Raw genomic sequence first — 12,500 nt, 5'->3', positions numbered from 1 at the left:
AAAACGACGAAACGTGTCAGCACATCATCCGGCGTGAATGGGTTAAAGGTGTACAATAATACAATGCTTGGTGGGTAGTGATATTTAGAATAGTGGTGTTTTTCATACAAAGAATGTTTTTATTGTAATGTGCATATTTGTGCTTACTTCTCAACATCCCCCACGATGCATGCTATAGATAACCTTCTTTTTTTCTTTTCTTTTTTTTTCTTTTTATATCCTCTCCTGTTTGTCTATACTTTTATAAATAACTTTACTACAAACTTAGTATATTGTGTAAAGGATGTCTTTGTCATCACCCTAATCAAAGATAATTTGAAGCATTCATATTGCTGTTGACTAATCAATTATATATTAGTCTTGTATTAAAAGTTTGATGAAATCTTTTAAGAACTTCTAGGTCATTTTTTCACCCGTTTTCTCTTTCTTCCAGACGTTAAAGAAACCAGATTACTTTGGGAAATTTGGAAAAATTCATAAAGTTGTTATAAACCACAGCACTAGTTATGCCGGGTCTCAGGTAAGCTATCATTTGGCTTTTGTTTTATTTGGGCCTTTTTTGTCTATTGAAGAGGGATTATTGATCAGAAAAATAATAGATTGTTTTTTATGATTCATGTGAAGGATTTATGCTGAACTTGGATACAAAACAATAAAGGGAAACACAGGAAAACTCACAAATATGCCTTTGTTTTCCTGTGTTTACCTTTGTTTTGTTTTGACTTGTTCATACTAATATATCAAACACAATGTTTATATTGGAACACTATGTTAGTCCAAGTGTATTTTAGGATGGGATTTTGAAGAATAGGCCTACAGACCAACTTTTTATTTTATTCTTATATTTTTTATCAATCCTTTAGAATGGCTAATGCGTCTATCCCCCTGCTTCAATTTTTTTTTTTTTTTTATCTGCAGTTTTGCTAAAGCAAATTTTGTTATGGTATTTTAACCCATTGCACAGGGGTGTCATGACATACATGTTATCATTGATTAGGCCCTAAAGATGGGTGTCAATGCATGCATACCGCAACATCAGGATATGCTTACAGTTGAAGTGCGCACTCTGTCAGTAGCTCCAGAGCTACAGGATTCCAAATTCAGTCTAAACCCACATTTTATGATGGCTCTATTGAAAAATATTGTTTGGGCTAGTCTGCGCTACCCAGAGTGTGGAGAAAACACTTTCCCCGTCCCTCTAATTTTTAGCTGGTGCCACTAGTGTCATAGACCGCCCATCCTGATGACCAGTTTGGTTGTTTGGCACACTGTCTGCAATGGGTTGAGACCATGATTTTGCACCCCAACAAGTTTATCTTATTGTTATGTATCAAATACAGTGGCGTGTCAGAGCTGGGAAAAGTTAACCCAGTTCCCCCTAGTATACCAGTGAAAGAGAATGAATTACATAAAACATGCAAATGATACAACTTTTTAACCCCACTGAGACAGGAAAAGCATTTATACATACACTTCCAGATCATGTAACCTCACATGCATACCCCATTACTTGAATATTCAGGGATTTTTTTCTTTTCTTATTGCTGTTATTACTGCCATAAAAGTTGTAATGATGAAATCATCATCATCATCATCAATCATCAAATCATCATATTTATATTTGTCATCACATACTACCATTATCATTGGCTTTAACATGAAAAGAGAGAGAGAGAGGATAGAGAACCTTGAAGCAAAACAAACATGTGTTGTTCTTGGTGCATTTGCACTAGAAGAACTCATGGGCACACACATACACACAATAACAGAGAGATAAAAAGGCAGAGATGCAGAGGGACTAATTTATAGAGAAACAAAGGATAGCATTATGTGATCATGTGGTCTTGAATATTTGTGGATGATTGGAAGAGTGTAATGCAAAGCTGGGGTTCCCTGTTGCAGATAGGGGTGAAGGGTGAGTTAAATGTATGCATTATTTTCTCAGGGGAAAGGTCTTTGGAGGGAAGTTGCCTGGCTGATTGAAGTTTGAAGGTTGCATTTGTCTGTTTGTATGCTACTGATAACCATTTTGAAAAGTGTTGTGATCTGCTGAAAATAGGTTATTCATGTGAGAAATTTAGGTTTGTGATGAGTAGACTTGCCAAATATGCAGGGAGAGGGGAGGAGGGAGGGATGGTGGGTCAGGTAAAGAAATGTTTACATGTGGCTGCCAAGTTTTACTTTGGCATTGGCCGGGGGGACCTGTCAAAGGCAAATTGTGTTGGTTCAGATGTTTCTTCGTATCAATCATTTTGAATGGTTTGGAAGTCTTTTGTGGGAAAATTACCACAGCTTCCAAGATCTAGGAGTGGAAACCCTTGATCTTATATTTTATATAGAAATATTATGTTCACTCTCTGTCATTGTTGTTGTGGTTATCATCATTAATCATCATCAATCATCTTTGTCATCGTCATTAATCATCACCATCATCATTGTTATCATAGTCATAATCATGATCATAATCATTAATCATTTTTCCAGAAGGGTCTGTTATTTGTTGAAATACACGAGCAGAATACTCGGCCGAAGTAGGAGAAAGGTGACCACATGATGTGGTTGTGCCAGGGTGTTGTCAAAGAGGGGCAGAGAGAGTTGGAAGAATGCTAGGTTCATGTCATTGGCAATGGTGGGAAGGAGATCTGGCTTGGATCAAAATATAGAATAGCATTAGTTGCATTGATCTTGGGTGAGAGGGTAAGATTAAGATACTTTCTTTTCTTTTATGATTCTGGGTATTAGGTAAGATTTGCACTTTGAATGTAATCGTCTCTCCGTAGGGCATGATATCAAAATTAAACTTGATAGTAGGTATTACAGGCTGAACAAAGAATTCAGGGGCTCATCAATGATATTCTGAAGGAGGAAGCAGGCTGTACAGAATTTCATGTTATTGCACTTAGTATTGCAGTGTCCTTATGAAAGTCAGTGTTTTGAAGTTCCTTGAAAGGTAGCAACTGTAATAGGCAATGTGATTTGTCCTTGGAAGAAGATTGTTCCCTGTGTTGTGCATTTAAAAGAAACATGAATTTCATATATCACAGGTAACTTGTAGATATGCAGGAAAAAAATTGACAGTTTATATGATTTACTAGTAAAAATTGCATCTCAAGTAGGGTGGAAAGTTTTTGCAACTGGCAACTTGGTTTCAGTATTGCCCTGTGAGGTGTAATGTGTTGTTTATCCAGCCTTTTGTTTTTCAATTAGAGGAAGTTCTTGGGCTTTGGGGTCAAATGCTAAGCAATTCAAGAATATTTAGGTGCTTTAGCAGCCTCTCACTGCTCCAGTAGATAAGTTATCAAGACCTATTGAATGTTATACCATAAAGACTTTCAGAAAAAAGTTTATTTGAAATTGTCAATTATCCTTAAATATTTTCATTGTAACATAAAACTTGGAGAATTGGAATTTACAACAATAGCTTCTGTTTTGAAGTATTTAAATGATATAACAAGATGATTATTGTTATTTACATTTTTTATTGAGAGTTAACTTCAATATTTCAATATTGTCTATTTTTGATATATCTCTTCATGTGCTTGCTTAACAGGGTCCAAGTGCATCAGCGTACGTCACCTATCAACGTGCAGAGGATGCACTTAGAGCTATCCAAGCTGTAAATAACATCCATGTGGATGGGCGGACGTTGAAGGCCTCCCTCGGTACCACCAAGTACTGCTCCCACTTCATGAAGAACCAGCAGTGCCCTAAACCAGACTGCATGTATCTTCATGAATTAGGTAATGAAAGGATAATGGCAAGATGTGTGTGATTAGTTTTTTTTTTATGTAGATATGATCATATTATTAATCATAAATAAGACATTTAGAGTTCTTATTTTCTTTTTATAACTTTTCCAAGCAACGGAAAATAATGGTTCAAATGATTGGTAATTAAACACTAATGTAACTGGCATTGAAATTTGCAGAGTAAAGGGCTGAAAGTAATGCTTCAACATATTTGGACTTATCAACTTCGTAGAGAGCCTTCATGTCGATCTCTACCTTTGCTTTGAATTCATAGCACTCAAAGCAGTTGACATATTTTCTTTTAGTTCTCCAACTACAGTTTGCAAAATCCTAGGGATGTGCATTGTTAACCCAATGACGACGGTGCGTCACACCCGTGTGACACGGCCAAACTCCCGATGCCGGGGCGTCATGCCAGTATGACGATTATAATGCAATATTGCAATTGCCCGGCATAGGGGTTTTCGCGTAGCGTGTGCCCCGTCGGGAAAGGGTTAAGCTTAATGTGCTGTATCATTGCTTATTGACTAGGATGTTAATGCTTCATGATAAGCAAACACTTATATGTAGTGGAGGAAAAAAGAAAACCGTAAATCAGTTGATAAGAAGTCAAACTAGACTCCTTTTTAGACAGTTGTTACCAGTGTTTGTGAAGAAGAGTCTACTCTGACTTAACCCACACAGGACGGGTGGTACAGCATGTGTGTACGCATTTCAAAAAGCCAGTGCCGGGCGGCAGGCATGTGCCGGCCATTTCAATTTTTTTAGGCTAATAATTTTGATAACCCCCGCATTTGGAATTTCATTTTAGGAATTCCCCCGTCGGGAATGGGTTAATGTTGAAGACCCATGTTTTAGAGAAATTACCTCTTTTTCATTGATAAAATGCAATATATTTAGATGTATCAGTCACTTTGGACGCCAACATAAATAGATGGACATCATCCTTCTTATTAATGTATCATATTGAGATACAATGTGTAAAATTTAATGAGCAAAGTTCTGTAGTATCCTTTTGGAGGATTGTCTTGGAAACAAGTAGGTGAGAAGGAAAGGGGAAAGAGGCTCTAAATAATGAATAACTTGAGATAAACTTTCTTTGTGAATATTATAAATTCACCTAGAGAAAGTGATTTTATTTAAGCCATTTCATCAAGAATTCATGAATGAAGGGAAAATGTATTGAATCAAACCATGATGTGTGCTCTAATACAATAAATAAATTTAGTAGTTTTCAGTTTGAGTTTATAGATATTTTTATATCTGTTGGATTTAAATATTTAAAAAATTCAAGATTTGCAGCTTCAATTGAATTTGAGTTAAGGATTATCAGATCATACTTTTTATACTCATCACTTAAAAAAGAGGAAATGTGAATAGCTGTATCTATATGATTCATCAAACATCCTAGAGGTAAGTGAGAAGGAGGCAAGCATTCTTAAATCCACATCTGCCTTTCAGGAGATGAATCGGCAAGCTTTACGAAGGAGGAGATGCAGCAGGGTAAACATCAAGAGTTTGAAAAGAAGCTTCAAGACCACTACTTAGGGATATCTTCATCTGAAAAAAATAGGTTGGTGGAAATGTTTAGTACTTTTTCTTAATTGTTTCATCCTTGAGATGATTGTCTTTGAATATAGAAAAAAAAATTAAACAGTTTGGTTATTGAGATAGGCACTTAGATTACTCAGATTAAAATTGCTGTCTCAGGAAATCATATTAGTTAAGAGCCCAGCTTTATTTTTTTGTTATGTTAAGGCTTGCTTACAACTACCTCATACAGGATTGAAAAACAGTTATTTGATTGACTTGTAAAGTTTAGAGTTTCCATATGATCAAGTTATATTGAATCCCCTTGTCTCCTCTCCCCATGTAGCAGCAACCCAATACCTACACAACAACCAGCCACCTCAGGAAATACCACTTCAAGTTCTAGTAAGCGTTCAGCATTGGGTGGGGGTAAGGAGAACGCCGCCCCCAAAGAACAGCCGGCGGCAGCCCTCACCCCAGATCCCGACTCAGGCGAGGCATGGCCTTCTCTCAACGCAATAGCCACCAAAGAAAGTAAAAAGTCCAAGGGCAGTAAAGGGGATAGAAGTAATGGCTCAGCAAAACACACTGATACAGATGAGCATAATAATAATAACAAAAAGTGAGTGCACTGTTTTTGTTCTTTGTCATCTTTTTCTCCCACCTCAGTTGAACTTGAAATATTGTAATTTAATGTGAGTTTTCCAAAATAGGCTTTTGAGCAAGCTTTTCTATTTGCTTACATAGTTATTGATGTATACATGAAAGATATCCAGTTGTTCATTTCATATATTTGATTACTCATTCATTGTCTTTTTCTCTGCAGAGGAAATAAGGAAAGAGAAAGAGAAAGATCCAATAACACAAGAAGCAGCAATGGCAGCAGTGCCAGCAGTAGCTGTAGCAATGTCAGCAACAGTAGCAGTAGCAGCAATAGCAGCACAAGCGGCAGTAGTAGCAGCTCAACCAACGGCCTAGGAGTGGATATGGCAAACCATAGTGTGAGTCCTGTGGTTACTTCGTCTCCCTCCTCGGCCCATGAGAGCTGCACCTCGTCGGCCTCGACAACACCGCCCCCTTCATTCGATACCCCCATCATCCCTCCCTCACCACCTCCCAGTTCCACGTCCCCCATGCCAGTATCCTGTGCGGGGGAGATCCCTCGGGAGGAGTCGTCCCCCCTGCCCACACCGCCCTCGTCCCTTTCTTCGTCCTCGGAACCCTCCTCGTCCCTACCGCTGCCACAACAGTTCTCGCGCACGGCTGCCGCGGCTGCTTCACTCTTCTCGGACAACAGCAACAGTTTCTTCTCCTCTGGGCCTTCTCTTCCACTACAGCGAGCCACACCACCACTTCCACCTGCCTCGTCCCCACAACAGCAACACCAGCTCCACAACAGTCACACTAACAGTCAACAACAACAACAGCAACAGCAGCAACAACAGCAGCAGCAGCAACAACAGCAACATCAGCATCAACACCAACAACAACAACAACAACAACAGCAGCAGCAACAACAACACCTACATCAACACCAGCATCCGCATCAGCATCAACATCCGCATCATCACCAACAACAGCAACAACAACAGCAACATCATCATCAACACCAGCAGCAACAACCACAGCCACAACATCAACACCAGCAGCAGCAGCAACATACACTACACAATGCTGCCCCAGGTATGTGTAAGTGTATGCAAATCTTGTTTGTAGTATTAAAAAAAAACAAATAAAATGGAGAGAATGCTCTGTGTGTGTGTGTGTGTGTGTGTTTTATAATGAAATTATCAGTCAAGTTTTCACTATGTTGATTATAAAAAAAGTAACCTTTTAGGTTACATCAATAACACAAAAACCTTTTTGTTTCAGATTGGGCCAGTAAATCAGAAGTATTCAATATGGACAGTGTGTTTTCCTCCCAGAGTCGCTCAAGTAACACTTGGAACTGTATATTTGATTTTGAAAAGAGTGAAGATATGCCAGGGATCAATAATTTAGTTGACGATGAACTTGGTTTCGATCCATTTGAAGAAACTAACAAAGCACTAGCAGAAGATATAAAAATAGAACAAAAGCAGCAGCAACTACAGCGGCACCAGCAGCAACTGCAACAAAATCAACACAGCCAACACCAAAATCAACATCAGCATCCTCACCTTCAACGGCAACAGCAGCACCAACACCAACAGCAACAGCAGCAACAACAACAACAGTTAAGACAAGGGTTGAAATCAATGCTGGACTACTCGACTCCCAGCGGACAGTCTCGTGCCAGATTGCCACCTCCAGGTTTCAATGGCCTCAACAGCTTCAACTCCTTTGGAATGCCTAGACAGAGTCAGCCCGAGCCCAGTAAACTCCTACCGCCATTCCTCAGTGGTCTAACGGGCAATCCTAGCTTAGGAACACAGGGATTGGGGTCCCAGCCAGGAGTGCCACCTCTGAATGGCATGGTGAACTCCAATGGCCTGGGCATACCTCCAGGCCTGGGTGGAAACATCCTGGGCGGGGGTAACATGAGCGGGCTCGGGAACGGGGGTCTCTTGGGAGGTCTCGGAAATGGCCTGCCTCCACACCTCCTACCGCCCGCGTCCCTTCTAGGTATGGACACGCCTCTCAGTGCCTCACAAGGTCCTCCAGGTATAGGAATGCCCAAAGGGGACGCATTCCTCCTCAAAGACCTTGAGAATGGTCTTCGCAATATATTCCCAGCCATAAGTTCCGTTAGCACTATGAATACACTCAATACTGTCAACACACTCAACTCTCTCTCTGGAGCAGCCAACAACCCGACCTCACAAAATAATCCTCTTACAAGCTTCTTAAACATGGCTCACCACCACCAACAGCAGCAACAGCAGCATCAACACCAGCAGCACCAACACCAGCAGCAGCAACAGCATCCTTCTCAGCATTCTCTTCTGCATCAGTTGACAATGAGCTCTCTGGCAAATTCCCACAAAGGTATTATTAAGATTCTGTGCCTAACATGGTCTCCATTTTGTAAGAGGAAAGCGTCAAAAAGAGTTAAAGATTATGCATTAACAGTTGGGTTTTTGTCATATTGCTCGTGCACTTTTCATCTTTTGCATAATTATCGTTTAAGTTTCTTGGTTAAACGATTTCTCACTGAATGTGCTATACATTTTGAGTTGTTTTTGTTTTGTTTTTTTCTTTTTCTGACACTGCTTGGTATGCTTGCAAAGGTTTTATGTCACTTTTTATTTTCAAGTTCATTATTATTTTTCATATACTAGTTGATCCAGTTAAGGCCACTTCGTAGTTATATTGTATTAACCCCTAATCTGCAGTTCAAAAAGTGAGAGAAAAAAAAATCCCAATTTTGCATAGCAAATTTTTCTACAGTTATTAGTAAAAGTAGCCAAGAGGTATTTTTTCAAAGTTACTATAGTTACTCCATTGCAAAAGTGCATAGAGCATCATATTTAGATGCAAATCTATCTCCCAAGAGGTATGTCACAGGCTGCTGAACTACCCTCTTGGGAGGCTTGTAACAGTTAAGGGGTTATGGAAGTGAACCATGCAGCTTTAAAATTACATTTTTATAAGGTGTGGGAGATTGACTGATAAATTGACATAATGTACTGGTACTTATGAAGCTTTTATATGAAGATATTAGGATCACATTCTTGCTTTAACATTTTTGTACGTCTATTGCAGCATGGAACAACAGTGGCGCTCCTGACCTCACAGTACTTGACCCGGCTATCGTCTCATCAGGACAGCTGACAGATTCCCGTTCAGATTCTCCTCCTCACTGGATGAAGACCATGGAACAACTCACAGAAGGAGGCCCCCATCCTCTCTGGAACAACTTGCTGCCCTGCAACCTGACGTCCGGTGGTCTGCCATCCGGGTTGGGTCCTCATACTGGCCCAGCGGGTACCGCGGCTCCCACACAGCGCTCCGTAGCACCCATGTGGCCCCCAACCTCCCCACCACCAGGTTTCAACAATATCTCTCCTCTACACCACCCCAAGCAGCACGAACCACACAAAATTGACAGTAAGCAACATTTCCTGCAGCATTGTTGACTTTCAGAATGTTTTGTACAATATTCCCAGAGTTTTTCTGCTCAGATGATGAGGGGGATATGATTATTGCAACTTATTTAGCCAAATAAAAAATAAAAAAAATAAAAAAAAGAGGAAAAAAATTGTTAGCCTTGCAAGGAAAATGGAGAGTGATTAGGCAACAGAACTAGTCATTCACTCTTGGGAGAAAGAGCACTTCTGACACTTGTGGAGTAAATATCAAAAGTGTAACCTCCTACATGGCTTATGCTGTTATTGATGTCAAAATAATATGAGAATAGGCATGTTTTACTTTTTCGGGTGTTGCTTAAGATAAGTATATGACTGAAATTGCAAAGAAAAAAACAAAACAAAAAAAAGAGGATGAAGCATTACTGTCGGTGAGGAAGCACGGCCCATCATAGAAAACACCATAATATGAAGTAGAACTTTTGCTTCATGAGGTAGATGAGCATGATGAGGGTCTGTATGTACTCCTCTCTGCAGACATATTTAGCCAAGTGATATGCTTATGAAAAATGTCTTGCTATCATATCGTTATACACTATCCTAAAGTTCCCCCTTCCCCCACCCAACCCCCTGCACACTTGTAATCTGTTGCAGAAGTTAGCATTTTTTGAAAGCTAACCCCCCTAAAAAACTTCCAAGTCTTCTGAAAAGTTGGCCAAAATTTGTAGTTGAAGGAGAGGCAAAGAGGTCTACAAGCACCTGTATTATATTAATTCTTCCTCTCTTTCCAGATCTCTAATAGCGGTAAATGGAGACGTTTATATCCTGTATGAGTGAAGATGAATATAGAAGAGTTTATTATATTGAGCTCCAGCCCCTTGTCAACCTGTTCTAAACCATTTATGCGAAGAGCCTACAAGTCATATAGCCACTTGTTGATGCATTGTTTAGAGAGAAAACGGTAGACGGGAAGTGGATTATTTTTCTAATTTGACCAAGTAAGCAGTGAATCCTCAATTGAAATTTCATCATATTTTTTAGATATTTCTATTGGATTTAATAAAGTGAGAAGAAGAGTCCCTTTTTTTTTTAACAACTTTGTATAAATATTAAAAGCTTTACACCAAACTTTCCCTTTGCTGTTTTTGGCAGCCTATTTAACTTGCATGCATTGAGAGTCCTATTTTTTATTACTCTTTAAGTTACGAGATAGTACTGCACTTTTGATGGTCTTTACTACCTTTCCAACATTTAGCTGATGTTTCTTGAAGAGTAGTCAGGCATTTTTCTATTTGTTTATAGTGTTTAACTTGACCCTGGTATTGAAAAAATTGTCCGCTCAGTCGCCGGGAGCCAGATCTTTTTGTCATAATGCAGAGGTCAATTATCCGCTCACGACAACTAAACGGTTTTTAAAACGACAATGCCCTAGCACGTGACAAGTTTTTAAAAAGACTATACAGGTGTGAAGGTAATGGGGATCATATAAAGGTACTTCTAGAGTGCTGGTTACTAAGGGAGTGTTGCTTTTTTTTCTCTTTTGTTTTGCCAAGGCCGAAACAGGATTTTTTCTAAGCACCAATTTCGATCGAGTTTGTTGATACATTGAAGTGTACTTTTAACTTTTTACTTTACTACTGTGTGTAGGAAAACAAAGATTACTCGTTTTTTGTAAACTATAGTTTTTCAGTATTTTGTTCGTCATTTTTATTTTGATCTTTTCTTTGGTTGGCAGGCTATCTATATTTGTCGTGTAGCTTACATGTCTCACCTGCACCCTAAATATACCTGTTGGAAATGGAGAATTTTGAAGGAGGACTTGAAGGTGCAAGAAGTTTGTATTAGATTTCTTTATCATATGATATATCTATATATATCTCTCTTATATATATATTTATATAATATATAAATATTCACCCTTAGTACCCAGCAATCATATCCGTGTGATAACTCTTGTGCATATGAGAATGATATTATTCATGTCTGTGCTACTTATCAACGCTGTATACCTACTTCACGAGGCCCTTTCCCCCTCCCACCCCCACTCCCACAAGATTAATAGGACCTACCTTCCAGTGATTCCATAAATGCTGCAGACTGTTATCCCAACCCTCCTCTGGACAACATATTTTTTTTCTTTTGTTCATGTACGAGGATTTGGAAGTGCTGCTCTCCCATAGAAAGTAGTAATTCTCCACTGCTATGGAAAGGAAAATTTTACCATTTCTTTGTACCATTTACTGCTGTTTGAATCTTCAAAAGTGTGATGAAATGGGAGGGCTGGGGACTATTTTATATCGCGTGCAGAAGAGATGGCTGTCTTTAGACACAGGCTGTCAGGAGTAGAAGTGAACGCTGCTGACGAGGAACAAACGTCAAGAGCTGGTCGAGAAGTTTGGTTCATCTGGAGTGCAGACATCGCATCTACTGACTTGTACTAATATGACATCTATCATATAATGTGGATGCTATGGTATATTCTAGGACAACCTTCAACCAAACATTCTAATCAGAAAATAAAATTCAAAACATTTCACATGTGTAAATTTTATTTACCGTACCATTTCCCCCCCAAAGGGTTCATCAAAGAAAAAACAGGAAGGAAAAAATGATTTAAAAGATGTCAACAACAGATGAGCAATGTGACTTTTACTTGTATCCATCTTGCAATATAATTTTCCATTCATTTTTATTGTTTTTTCATGTTTCTACTTGCCTCTCCCTTTGTGTGTTCATGACTATAATGACGTTCCTTAACACCTTAGTCCATCATTTTCTCTTTTGAATGACTGATTTATTTGTTCAAAGGTGGGACAAGAAGAAATGTTTAATAATGATAAAATCATATTGAAAAGTACATAAATTATAAAAGAAATATAGAAAGTTAAGTGGATACCAACAAACAATTGAAGTCAAACCACAAAAGTCAAAGGAGTGTGTGCATGTGTGTGTGTTATAACAGTACATTCCTACATGTTGTAAAGCTAATAGTAGATAAGAAGTGTGTGGTAAATGAACCTAAGGAAGGGAATGGTACGAGGTGAAGCTCTTGTAGATGTGTGAGCGCTCGATACTGATTGCATCTTGGTGTGATTGCAAGGACAATATGGAAATGAAATGCGAGAGATGGTATGATTTTTCTGGCGAGGGCTAAGGAAAGAGGAGTTAAGCAAGATAAAACAAAGAAATACAAAGATAAAAATAGATAGTGATA

At 38.9% G+C, this 12,500-nt stretch overlaps 1 protein-coding gene across 4 annotated transcripts in view; it reads left to right on the top strand.

Annotated features, from left to right (window-relative positions):
• Window positions 1-11,822, top strand: part of LOC122257836 (uncharacterized) — a 23,942-nt gene extending 12,120 nt beyond the window's left edge. The window contains exons 4-11 of one of the 4 annotated variants that reach the window (XM_086542621.1): window positions 434-520; window positions 3,551-3,740; window positions 5,211-5,322; window positions 5,626-5,901; window positions 6,106-6,962; window positions 7,152-8,246; window positions 8,964-9,308; window positions 10,078-11,822. In XM_086542621.1, coding sequence (XP_086398747.1) covers window positions 434-520; window positions 3,551-3,740; window positions 5,211-5,322; window positions 5,626-5,901; window positions 6,106-6,962; window positions 7,152-8,246; window positions 8,964-9,308; window positions 10,078-10,085 — 2,970 coding nt within the window. In that variant the 3' untranslated portion in view covers window positions 10,086-11,822. Of the gene's footprint in view, window positions 1-433; window positions 521-3,550; window positions 3,741-5,210; window positions 5,323-5,625; window positions 5,902-6,105; window positions 6,969-7,151; window positions 8,247-8,963 lie in introns of all 4 variants that reach the window. The other 3 variants (XM_086542620.1, XM_086542619.1, XM_043023351.2) reach the window with 3 other exon arrangements.
• Window positions 11,823-12,500: the final 678 nt, after the last annotated feature.

The sequence above is a fragment of the Penaeus japonicus genome, unplaced genomic scaffold (assembly GCF_977035675.1).
Source record: "Penaeus japonicus unplaced genomic scaffold, GWHDUDI00000001_assembly GWHDUDI00000012, whole genome shotgun sequence".
In the NCBI taxonomy this organism is placed as follows: Eukaryota; Metazoa; Arthropoda; class Malacostraca; order Decapoda; family Penaeidae; genus Penaeus; species Penaeus japonicus.
Note: the sequence above shows the minus strand (reverse complement) of the source record. Positions and strands in the feature narration are given on the sequence as shown.